The following is a 12783-nucleotide window of genomic DNA, read 5'->3' as shown; positions in this document are numbered from 1 at the left end:
CTCGCCAGTCAGGGTGGGCACTGGGTGTTCATTTCACTCACTCGCTATGTGACTTTGGTCAAGAGAATTAACAGAGACAACAGAGTATCTAACTACACAAAGTCCTTAGGATAGTGCTTGGCCCCTACTAAAAGAAAATGTTACATATTATTCTTAGAAAATAAAGAAAAAACCTCTTCAGAGGTTCCTACTGCCTAAAATCAACTCCTTCAGCTGGTGGTTGAGGCTGCAGCCCCAGCAGAGCCTCCCAGCTTCACCTCCTCTCCTTTACAGTGCTCTGCCTGAACTCTGCTGTTCACTCACTGGGTCAGGCCCTGTCACCATTTCACCTTTGGTACCTGCCAGGCCCTCTGCCTGAAATCCCTTCCTGCCACACTTCTCAATACAGGAAATCTCACATCTTTTGAGACCCCCAGCTCTGTCCCTATATAAGTCTAGCCCCTGTACCTGCCTCTCAGGATGGACCTACTGGGTTGTGGACCATCTTTGGGTCCCCATGTGCTTAGCCCCAGCCCTGACCCCTCTCTCCTACACTTGGGAGTTGGTATCTGGTGGGAGGGGGCTGATGTTACTGGGCTATGCCTCTTTACAACCAGCCTGGGGCCTGGTGAGGGAGGCCCAGCTTCCCCTGAGGCTGGGTTTGTCTCCCTCACTCCTCTGGAGTATGAATACCCAGAAGGCAGGGGTGCACGGTCCTCCACCTCCTCCTCTGCCAAGGTGCCAGCAGCCCTTGGTAATACTGGTGGAAATGTAGGTCTCTCCTCGGAGATCCAGAATCAGAAAACAGAAAGGCCGTTAGGGATCTTCCAGTCTGACTGCCTCATTTACAGATGGGGAAACTGAGGCTAAGGATGTACTGGAAGTCACAAACAGGGACAGTACAAGAAGGAATAGCCAGGCCTTCTGGATTGCTGGCCTAGCCTCTAGCAGGGCTTGCTCAGGCCCGCACCCTGGCCGGCCCACCCTACCTGAAGCAGTCTGCGTGCCAGTCAGCATTCAGGGCCTGGAGGTACTGGCCATCATAGATCCTCTGGCTGCAGCTCGCACACACGGGCAACTCGCTTCCTGCAGGAGTGGGAAGGGTGTCAGGACCCACTCAGGACGTGTAGTCTGGTGTCAGCCCAGCCTGCCCTGCCGACCCCATGTGCACCTGCACAAATCCTCATGCACACACACACACACACACACACACACACACACACACACACACACACACACAGCATTCAGGCTGAGTAGTCACTGTGCCAAGCAGGAGAAAGGATGTAGGTCTGAGGGTCTTGCTGAGACCTTGGCTAAGTTACTAAGCTTTTCTGGGCCTCAGTTTCCCTATCTGTAAACTGCAGAGGGGGATCAGATGTCCCCCTCCAGCAACAGCATTCTTCAACTCAGGGTCTGGTAAGGTAAATGCGGAGAAAGAAAACAGGATTTAGAAATATCAGCAGGTGACATTCTTGGTACAGCCCCGTACCTCCTCTGCCTGCCCAGGAAGAGGGCCCTTCAAAGGGAGGGGACTGGACAGGGCTGGATTGGTGCATTCTGGGCTGAAGTCCCCTGGGAGGGAAGGGCAGGAAACCTAGAGGTGCTGGTCTCAATTGAACCTTGGCTCTGCCCTGGCCTGAGAAGAGTTGGGCACTCCCAGATACCTGCTCTGGGGAAGCCTGGCACCTTTTCAAGCTGGCCACTAGGCATGCTTAGTCATCCTTGGGGCCTGGCACCCTTGGAGCTGGGTGGGCTCTGGAAGATCCCCCAGGCCAGCCCCTCCCTGTTGTATAGATGGGAAGACTGATTCCTGGAAGAAGGTAACGTTTGCCTGGTCACATAGCCAGGCTCCCAGGCCACAGACTACTCCCCCATGAGGACCCAGAGGCCCAAGGGGTGACAGGTGGACCCTTGTCCCAAGTAGGCCTTCAAGGGCCTTGGGGGTGGAGAGGGTTGCCAGTAGCCCCAGGGGAGGGCAGGGCTTGATGGGTGGCATAGTAGAGAGCTCCATTGGACCAGGTGAGCCTGTGTGATGGAAACCCAGGGAAGGAGACCCCAGAGAAGGAATCTTGGGGTGGGGGGAGGGAGGGAGGGTGGGTCTTCACCTAGCTGTCCTGCAACCCCAAACCCTGGGCCCCAGTAAGGGGGAAGGACTGAAGAGGAGGCTGAGAGTCATCCTCCCAGCCAAGACTGCAGGTTTGGTGCAGGGAGAGGGGGTGGGAGCCCCCAGCATACTGCCAACGGGTCCCTGGAGGCATATCTCTCTCTACTCTGTCCATCTGGGCCCCCAACCACCAGTACCGGGAGCCAACTACCCTGCCCCCAATTGTTCACATGGGGATAACAGACCTGGCAGGTAGCGCCTCGCTCAAGGTCAGAGTCGGGTAGGCGACTGAGCCTCAGGGCTACTACGGTTTGCCCAGTCTCCTTCTTCCCGGCCCGGTTAGAGATTGGATAAGGGGTGGTCCCAGGGCAAGCCCAGGGAGCAGAGAGCTACAGGATGGAGCCTGGGGCTGGGCGAGCAGAGCCTGAGACTCCACAGAAGTGGTCGCTGGTCGAGTGATCGGGGAAGGCGGGGATGAAAGGGAAGAGAGGCCCTCCGCCGGCGGAAGGGCAGCCCACCCAGGGCCGAGGAGGGGGAAACGTGGTGGCAGCCTGTCAGGGCGGGGCTGCGGGCTTCGGAAGGACGAGCTCATCCCGGAGGAGGCAGGGGCGCGGCCTCGCGGCAGACCCGGCCTCCACGGCGCCCGGCCCGGCCCCCTCCCAGGCACCCCGCTGCTCCCGAGCACCCCGCTCCCGCGGTGCGGCGCCCCCGCCCGGCCCCGCGCCCCGCGCACCTTCCTCTCCCATACGTTCTTCCCTCCAGGTGCAACAAAGTAGCGTCAACCTCATGCACACGGCGGGGGGCGGGGCCCGGCGGGGCAGGGGCTGGGGGCGGCCCGGGCCCCGCGAGCTCGCCCGCAGCCGCCGCCGCCGGCCCGGGAGGCGGAGGCGGACAGCGCGGGCCGAGCCGGGTAGGCTCGCGGCTCTCGGCGCAAGCGCCGCCGCCTCTCGGACACCGGCACCAGCACCGGCTCCGCGCCGCGGCGGCCTGGGGAGGGACGGAGGGGCGGACCGGGGCGGGGCCTCCGAGCTGCGGCACGGGGGCGGGGTGGGCCGAGGGCAGCGCGGAACTGCCCTGCGCGGCCCCGCCCCGAGGCGGCGGCGCCCCGCCCCGCCCCGTCCTTTCATTCATCTTTTCCCGAGCGCCAACAGTCTGCTGGGCAACACCAGGCGGGGTCGCGTAAATCGACGCGTGAAGCGGCGTCGGAAGGGGTGAGTGCTCTAAGGCCGCGCCCTGGTGACGCAGAAGCCCAGAGAAAGGGCCTCGTTTTCTGTGGGGAGCCCCTCTCACCCAAGCCAGCTGGAGGAGCCGTTGTGGCCCTGTGGAGGGGCGCTGGCCTGGTCTTCTCCCACTTGACGTCTGCAGTGAGCGCAGGTCCCGGCGAGGCGCTAAAGGAGCAGGACCTGCGGAAGGAGTGAACGCCTGCCCAGCTGTGACCGATGTGTTCAGGGCTTTGCTGGAGACCTGAAGCTGGCGCTGCCCTGCCCAGGGTTCAGGAGGAGGCACAGCTGAAGACGGTTGGGGCTGAGTGAAGTGGCCAGAAAAAGCGGGCCATCCCCATAGCACAGGGGCACAGTCCAGCACGGAGGAGTGGAGCAGGAGCACCCTGCCTGGAAGTGAGAATCCTAGAGCAGAGGAGCAGAGCTGCGCAGACTAGGGGTCCTGCCATTATGTTTGTGTAGACTTCTCTAGCCAGGGCTGGGGACCAGTGGCCTGCAATGCAGAGGCACTCATCCTTGGATGCAAAACAGTCACCAGGGGGAGGGAAGAAATATTAGGATTCTTATTTCTAATAAGAAGGAGGTTGTATCTGTGAAGGAGCGATTCTCAGGGAGGAGAGATGTGGGGCTGATAAAACCTAAAATATCTGCTGCGCAAGGACTCCTAAGGTAGGCAGACGAGCATCACTATGCCTCCAAAGTCTCTGGGTGACCCCGAGAAAGCCCTCTTCTCTAAGGTATTGCCCATTATTGACAGATATAATATATGGACAATACCTAATTTTCCCTTCTATAAACATTTTCCTTTATATGATCCACAATTTCCTTCTGTAAGAGGTTTATAAGGGTAGCTGATTGTAATTACCAATGTAATCTGGAAATAATTTCTTTCTAGGAAAAATTTAAAAAATTAAAAAATAGAAAAAAGAAGGAGGTTGTGCTTTTATAATTCTTAATATATTTACTTAAAATATTTAAGTATTTGCTGAAATAAATTAAGTATTTCAGATTGACACTGGTGCCCTCGCTGTCCCTGTTCGTCAGATGGCCCCAGGAGAGGGCCACCCATGCAGGGGAGGGCAGGGCTAAATGGGCTGGTATAGTAGGGGCCTGCATTGGACCAGGTCAGCCTATGTGATGGTTCAGCTGAGGAAACCCAGGGAAGGAGACCCCAGGGAAGGAATGTTATGGGGGTGGGGGCTTCATACCCTAGCTGGTGCAACCCCAAACCTTGGGACCCAGTAAGGGGGAAGGGATGGAAGGTCCACAGAGTGGACCTGGAGGGGCAGTGGGCCTATGTCCAGCTAGCTGAGTGTTATTACCCAGTTTTAACAAATGAATCCTCACAGAATGGACTCATGGCTGGAAAAGATTCCTGAAAAGAAAGCAGAGATTGAAGAAAATGCTAGTATTTCAGGATGAGCAAAAAGACAGAGCTGGCACTTCCATGCCCAGTAGGAACAGTTGCTGGTGAAACCAGTGACCAGTTTGTCATATCTGATATATTCTGTCACATTGCTCATATGAGGTATGAAATCTTTTTTTAACTGAAAGCAAAATAGGAGTTTTGTACTTTTCAATAATGACTTTCAAACAATGCATTTTCAGAGCAGTCTTCTTAAACTCTGCTTTTGCATTGTTATGTGATGAACATTTTATTTGTATAGTCAAGAATGTATATAATTTTTTTTTTTAAATAATAATTTTTTATTGAAGGGTAGTTGACGCACAGTATTACATTACATTAGTTTCAAGTGTACAACACAGTGGTAGAACATTTATATACATAATTCTAGGTTCCAGCTATCACCCTACCAAGCTGTTACAATATCTTGACTATATTCCTTATGCTATACATTACATCCCGGTTACTTATTTGTTTTACCATTGGAAGTCTGTCCTTTTTTTTTTTTTTTTTTTTTTTTGTGAGGGCATCTCTCATATTTATTGATCAAATGGTTGTTAACGACAATAAAATTCTGTATAGGGGAGTCAATGCTCAATGCACAATCATTAATCCAACCCAAGCCTAATTTTTGTCAGTCTCCAATCTTCTGAGGCATAACAAACGAGTTCTTACATGGAGAACAAATTCTTACATAATGAATAAGTTACATAGTGAACAGTACAAGGGCAGTCATCACAGAAACTTTCAGTTTTGCTCATGCATTATGAACTATAAACAGTCAGTTCAAATATGAATACTCATTTGATTTTTATACTTGATTTATATGTGGATACCACATTTCTCTCTTTATTATTATTATTTTTAATAAAATGCTGAAGTGGTAGGTAGATACAAGACAAAGGTAGAAAACAGAGTTTAGTGTTGTAAGAGAACAAATGTAGATGATCAGGTGTGTGCCTGTAGACTATGTGTTAATCCAAGCTAGACCAGGGCAATAAAACATCCACGTATGCAGAAGATTTCTCTCAGAACAGGGGGGGTGAGGTTCTAAGCCTCACCTCTGTTGATCCCCAATTTCTCACCTGATGGCCCCCCTGTGACTGTGCCTGTCTTAGGTTGTTCCTCCCTTGAGGAATCTTACCCGTCTCTGGCTAACCAGTCATCTTCCGGGGCCATACAGGGAAATGTGAAGTTGGTAAGTGAGAGGGAAGCCTTATTGTTTGAAAAGGTTAGCTTTTTACTTCTTTGCATATTTATGCCCTGTGGCTTCTATGCCCAGCATTTGTCTTGAGGTATCTTTACCACTTGGAAGAATTATGATACTCGGTAAATTTGATATGAGGCACGAATTCTATTTAAGGGTTGTAATTAGGAAGGAAGAAGAAAAGCTGTAGAAGTAGCAGGCGGAAGAAAACATGGGAAGATTGATTATTTCTTTGACATATCTTCTTGTAGAGTAACTTCAGCATATATAGGTTTTAAGCTACTACTTAAATTGTGCACACACATTAACATAATAAGAGTATAGTTACATAACCAAAGCATATCTGTAATTACCAGCCATCTCCAGTGAAACCAAGAAAACCAGTTAGGCACCTTAGGCATTTGTGAAAACTTATCTATGATATGGTGGATATTGTACAACTGAACTTGAACAGTCTGAGAGAAATCAGACAAATTAAAACAACCCATTCCTGGGGACTGTTCACATCCCATATGTTCTTTTAACAGTAAATAGTTTGTAGTTATAAGACTTTGGAGCGCTACAATTTGCACTTCTCCAAATTCTTGTTTGAGTTCCAACAGTATAGATCCAGTCAAATTTGTTGTTTTACTGTATGCACAGGCCAGCTTAGATATCTCCTTCCTCATTCCCATGGCAAGTCCAGGAACTGGTGGGATGAGTGCATCTACAGCTGTAGCAGTGCGTGGATCTTTGTTGGGGTTTTTTGATGATCATCTTCTGGCATGAGTCTTCCAGAGAGTGCAGATGTTGGAAGTTCTTTTTCATATCGTATCTTAGTTCATTTTCGGGGTAGCCCAATTAGGCTTTGATCCTCTGTATAAACACAAACAGACCCTTTGCCTACACTTTTATATGCCCTTTTTTTTTTTTTGCTTTGTTTTTGGTATCACTAATCTACACTTACATGACGAATATTATGTTTACTAGGCTCTCCCCTATACCAGGTCTCCCCTATAAACCCCTTTACAGTCACTGTCCATCAGCATAGCAAAATGTTGTAGAATCACTACTTGCCTTCTCTGTGTTGTACAGCCCTCCCTTTTCTCCTACCCCCCCATGCATGTTAATCTTAATACTCCCCTACTTCTCCCCCCCTTACCCCTCCCTACCCACCCATCCTCCCCAGTCCCTTTCCCTTTGGTACCTGTTAGTCCATTCTTGAGTTCTGTGATTCTGCTGCTGTTTTGTTCCTTCAGTTTTTCCTTTGTTCTTATATTCCACAGATAAGTGAAATCATTTGGTATTTCTCTTTCTCCGCTTGGCTTGTTTCACTGAGCATAATACCCTCCAGCTCCATCCATGTTGCTGCAAATGATTGGATTTGCCCTTTTCTTATGGCTGAGTAGTATTCCATTGTGTATATGTACCACATCTTCTTTATCCATTCATCTATTGATGGACATTTAGGTTGCTTCCAATTCTTGGCTATTGTAAATAGTGCTGCAATAAACATAGGGGTGCATCTGTCTTTCTCAAACTTGATTGCTGCATTCTTAGGGTAAATTCCTAGGAGTGCAATTCCTGGGTCAAATGGTAAGTCTGTTTTGAGCATTTTGATGTACCTCCATACTGCTTTCCACAATGGTTGAACAAGTTTACATTCCCACCAGCAGTGTAGGAGGGTTCCCCTTTCTCCACAGCCTCGCCAACATTTGTTGTTGTTTGTCTTTTGGATGGCAGCCATCCTTACTGGTGTGAGGTGATACCTCATTGTAGTTTTAATTTGCATTTCTCTGATAATTAACGATGTGGAGCATTTTTTCATGTGTCTGTTGGCCATCTGTATTTCTTTTTTGGAGAACTGTCTGTTCAGTTCCTCTGCCCATTTTTTAATTGGGTTATTTGTTTTTTGTTTGTTGAGGCGTGTGAGCTCCTTATATATTCTGGACGTCAAGCCTTTATCGGATGTGTCATTTTCAAATATATTCTCCCATACTGTAGGGATCCTTCTTGTTCTATTGATGGTGTCTTTTGCTGTACAGAAGCTTTTCAGCTTAATATAGTCCCACTTACTCATTTTTGCTGTTGTTTTCCTTGCCCAGGGAGATATGTTCAAGAAGAGGTCACTCATGTTTATGTCTAAGAGGTTTTTGCCTATGTTTTCTTCCAAGAGTTTAATGGTTTCATGGCTTACATTCAGGTCTTTGATCCATTTTGAGTTTACTTTTGTATATGGGGTTAGACAATGGTCCAGTTTCATTCTCCTACATGTAGTTGTCCAGTTTTGCCAGCACCACCTGTTGAAGAGACTGTCATTTCGCCATTGTATGTCCATGGCTCCTTTATCAAATATTAATTGACCATATATGTCTGGGTTAATGTCTGGATTGTCTAGTCTGTTCCATTGGTCTGTGGCTCTGCTCTTGTGCCAGTACCAAATTGTCTTGATTACTATGGCTTTATAGTAGAGCTTGAAGTTGGGGAGTGAGATCCCCCCTACTTTATTCTTCATTCTCAGGATTGCTTTGGCTATTCAGGGTTTTTGGTGTTTCCATATGAATTTTTGAATTATTTGTTCCAGTTCATTGAAGAATGTTGCTGGTAGTTTCATAGGGATTGCATCAAATCTGTATATTGCTTTGGGCAGGATGGCCATTTTAACGATATTAATTCTTCCTAGCCATGAGCATGGGATGAGTTTCCATCTGTTAGTGTCCCCTTTAATTTCTCTTAAGAGTGACTTGTAGTTTTCAGAGTATAAGTCTTTCACTTCTTTGGTTAGGTTTATTCCTAGGTATTTTATTTTTTTTGATGCAATTGTGAATGGAGTTGTTTTCCTGATTTCTCTTTCTGTTGGTTCATTGTTAGTATATAGGAAAGCCACAGATTTTCTGTGTGTTGATTTTGTATCCTGCAACTTTGCTGTATTCCGATATCAGTTCTAGTAGTTTTGGGGTGGAGTCTTTAGGGTTTTTTATGTACAGTATCATGTCATCTGCAAATAGTGACAGTTTAACTTCTTCTTTACCAATCTGGATTCCTTGTATTTCTTTATTTTGTCTGATTGCTGTGGCTAGGACCTCCAGTACTATGTTAAATAACAGTGGAGAGAGTGGGCATCCCTGTCTAGTTCCCGATCTCAGAGGAAATGCTTTCAGCTTCTCGCTGTTCAATATAATGTTGGCTGTGGGTTTATCATAGATGGCCTTTATTATGTTGAGGTACTTGCCCTCTATTCCCATTTTGCTGAGAGTTTTTAACATGAATGGATGTTGAACTTTGTCAAATGCTTTTTCAGCATCTATGGAGATGATCATGTGGTTTTTGTCTTTCTTTTTGTTGATGTGGTGGATGATGTTGATGGACTTTCGAATGTTGTACCATCCTTGCATCCCTGGGATGAATCCCACTTGGTCGTGGTGTATGATCCTTTTGATGTATTTTTGTATTTGGTTTGCTAATATTTTGTTGAGTATTTTTGCATCTACGTTCATCAGGGATATTGGTCTGTAGTTTTCTTTTTTGGTGGGGGCTTTGCCTGGTTTTGGTATTAGAGTGATGTTGGCTTCATAGAATGAGTTTGGGAGTATTCCCTCCTCTTCTGTTTTTTGGAAAACTTTAAGGAGAATGGGTATTATGTCTTCTCTGTATGTCTGATAAAATTCCGAGGTAAATCCCTCTGGCCCGGGGGTTTTGTTCTTGGGTAGTTTTTTAATTACCGCTTCTATTTCGTTGCTGGTAATTGGTCTGTTTAGATTTTCTGTTTCTTCCTTGGTCAGTCTTGGAAGGTTGTGTTTTTCTAGAAAGTTGTCCATTTCTTCTTGGTTTTCCAGCTTCTTAGCATATAGGTTTTCATAGTATTCTCTAATAATTCTTTGTATTTCTGCGGGGTCCGTCATGATTTTTCCTTTCTCGTTTCTGATTCTGTTGATGTGTGTTGATTCTCTTTTTCTCTTAATAAGTCTGGCTAGAGGATTATCTATTTTGTTTATTTTCTCGAGGAACCAGCTCTTGGTTTCATTGATTTTTTCTATTGTTTTATTCTTCTGAATTTTATTTATTTCTTCTCTGATCTTCATTATATCCCTCCTTCTGCTGACTTTAGGCCTCATTTGTTCTTCTTTTTCCAATTTCGATAATTGTGACTTTAGACTATTCATTTGGGATTGTTCTTCCTTCTTTAAATATACCTGGATTGCTATATACTTTCCTCTTAAAACTGCTTTTGCTGCATCCCACAGAAGTTGGGGCTTTGTGTTGTCATTGTCATTTGTTTCCATTTATTGCTGGGTCTCTATTTTAATTTGGTCATTGATCCATTGATTATTTAGGAGCATGTTGTTAAGCCTCCATGTGTTTGTGAGCCTTTTTGCTTTCTTTATACAATTTATTTCTAGTGTTATCCATTTGTGGTCCCAGAAGTTGGTTGGTAGAATTTCAATCTTTTTGAATTTACTGAGGCTCTTTTTGTGGCCTAGTATGTGGTCTATTCTGGAGAATGTTCCATGTGCACTTGAGAAGAATGTGTATCCTGTTACTTTTGGGTGTAGAGTTCTATAGATGTCTATTAGGTCCATCTGTTCTAGTGTGTTGTTCAGTGCCTCTGTGTCCTTACTTATTTTCTGTCTGGTGGATCTGTCCTTTGGAGTAAGTGGTGTGTTGAAGTCTCCTAAAATGAATGCATTGCATTGTATTTCCTCCTTTAATTCTGTTAGTATTTGTTTCACATATGTTGGTGCTCCTGTATTGGGTGCATATATATTTATAATGGTTATATCCTCTTGTTGGACTGTCCCCTTTATCATTATGTAATGTCCTTCTTTATCTCTTGTTACTTTCTTTGTTGTGAAGTCTGTTTTTTCTGATACTAGTACTGCAACACCTTTTTTCTCCGTGGTGTTTGCATGAATATCTTTCTCCATCCCTTCACTTTTCTTCTGTGCATGTCTCTGGGTTTGAGGTAAGTCTCTCTTTTTTTTTTTTTTTTTTTTTTTTTTTTATTGAAGGGTAGTTGACAACAGCATTGCATTACATTAGTTTCAGGTGTACAACACAGCGACTCAACATTTATATACATGATATTTCTAGGTACCAGGTATCACCATACCAAGTTGTTACAATATTTTGACTATATTCCTTATGCTATACATTACATCCCAGTTACTTATTTATTTTACAATTGGAAGTGTTTATATATATATATATATATATATTGTGAGGGCATCTCTCATATTTATTGATCAAATAGTTGTTAACCACAACAAATCTCTGTATAGGGGGGTCAATACTCAATGCACAATCATTAATCCACCCCAAGCCCATTTTTCGTCAGTCTCCAATCTTCTGATGCATAACGAACAAATTCTTACATGGAGTACAAATTCTTACATAGTGAATAAGTTACATGGTGAACAGTGCAAGGGCAGTCATCACAGAAGCTTTCGGTTTTGTTAATGCATTATGAACTATAAACAGTCAGTTCAAATATGAATACTCATTTGATTTTTAAACCTAATTTATATGTGGATACCACATTTCTCTATTATTATTATTTTTAATAAAATGCTGAAGTGGTAGGTAGATACGAGATAAAGGTAGAAAACAGAGTTTAGTGTTGTAAGAGAGCAAATGTAGATGATCAGGTGTGTGCCTGTAGACTATGTGTTAATCCGAGCTAGACCAGGGCAATAAACATCCATGTATGCAGAAGATTTCTCTCAGAACATGAGGGGGGGAGGTTCTAAGCCTCACCTCTGCTGCTCCCCATTTTCTCACCAGATGGCCCCCTGCGACTGTGCCTGTCTTAGGTTGTTCCTCCCTTGAGGAATCTTACCCATCTCTGGCTAACCAGTCATCTTCCGGGGCCATACAGGGAAATGTGAAGTTGGTAAGTGAGAGAGAAGCCTTATCGTTTGAAAAGGTTAGCTTTTTACTTCTTTGCATATTTATGCCCTGTGGCTTCTATGCCCAGCATTTGTCTTGAGGTGTCTTTACCACTTGGAAGAATTATGATACTCGTTAAATTCGACATGTGGCACGAGTTCTATTTAAAGGTTGTGATTAGGTAGGAAGAAGAAAAGCTACAGAAGTAGCAGGCGGAAGAAAACCTGGGAAGATTGATTATTTCTTTGACATATCTTCTTGTAGAGTAACTTCAGCATGGATAGGTTTTAAACGACTAATTAAATTGTGCACACACATTAACATAATAGGAATATAGTTACCTAACCAAAGCATACCTGTAATTACCAGCCATCTCCAGTGAAACCAAGAAAACCAGTTAGGCACCTTAGGCATTTGTGAAAACTTATCTATGATATGGTGGATATTGTCCAACTGAACTTAAACAGTCTGAGAGAATTCAGATAAACTAGAACACCCCATTCCTGGGGACTGTTCATATCCCATATGTTCTTTTAACGATAAATAGTCTGTGGTTGTAAGATTTTGGAGTGCTACAATTTGCACTTCTCCTAATTCTTGGTTGAGTTCCAACAGTATAGATCCAGTCAAATTTGTTGTTTTACTGCATGCACAGGCCAGCTTAGATATCTCCTTCATCTTTCCCATGGCAAGTCCAGGAACTGGTGGGATGAGTGCATCTACACCTGTGACAGTGTGTGGATCTTTGTTGAAGTTTTTTTTTTTTTTTTTTTTTCTGATCATCTTCTGTCATGAGTCTTCCCGAGAGTGCAGATGTTGGAAGTTCTTTTTCATATCGTATCTTAGTTCATTTTCGGGGTAGCCCAATTAGGCTTTGATCCTCTGTATAAACACAAACAGACCCTTTGCCTACACTTTTATATGTCCTTTATATCATTGTGTAGAACTCATTAGAGGTCACCACATAGGAACTGCATTTTTTTTTTTAATCATTAATCTACAC

The 12783-nt window shown here is 45.1% G+C and overlaps 1 protein-coding gene across 4 annotated transcripts in view; it reads right to left on the bottom strand.

Annotated features, from left to right (window-relative positions):
* The window catches only part of LIMK1 (LIM domain kinase 1), a 31679-nt gene extending 28611 nt beyond the window's left edge, over positions 1 to 3068 (bottom strand). For all 4 annotated transcript variants that reach the window (XM_036887376.2, XM_036887373.2, XM_036887370.2 and 1 more), the window contains exons 1-2: positions 2817 to 3068; positions 969 to 1065 (exon numbers count right to left, since the gene is read on the bottom strand). In XM_036887376.2, the coding sequence (XP_036743271.2) occupies positions 969 to 1065; positions 2817 to 2871 (152 nt within the window). In that variant the 5' untranslated portion in view covers positions 2872 to 3068. The remainder of the gene's footprint in view (positions 1 to 968; positions 1066 to 2816) is intronic.
* Between the last annotated feature and the right edge of the window lie 9715 nt (positions 3069 to 12783).

This window comes from Manis pentadactyla, chromosome 10 (assembly GCF_030020395.1).
Source record: "Manis pentadactyla isolate mManPen7 chromosome 10, mManPen7.hap1, whole genome shotgun sequence".
In the NCBI taxonomy this organism is placed as follows: domain Eukaryota; kingdom Metazoa; phylum Chordata; class Mammalia; order Pholidota; family Manidae; genus Manis; species Manis pentadactyla.
Note: the sequence above shows the minus strand (reverse complement) of the source record. Positions and strands in the feature narration are given on the sequence as shown.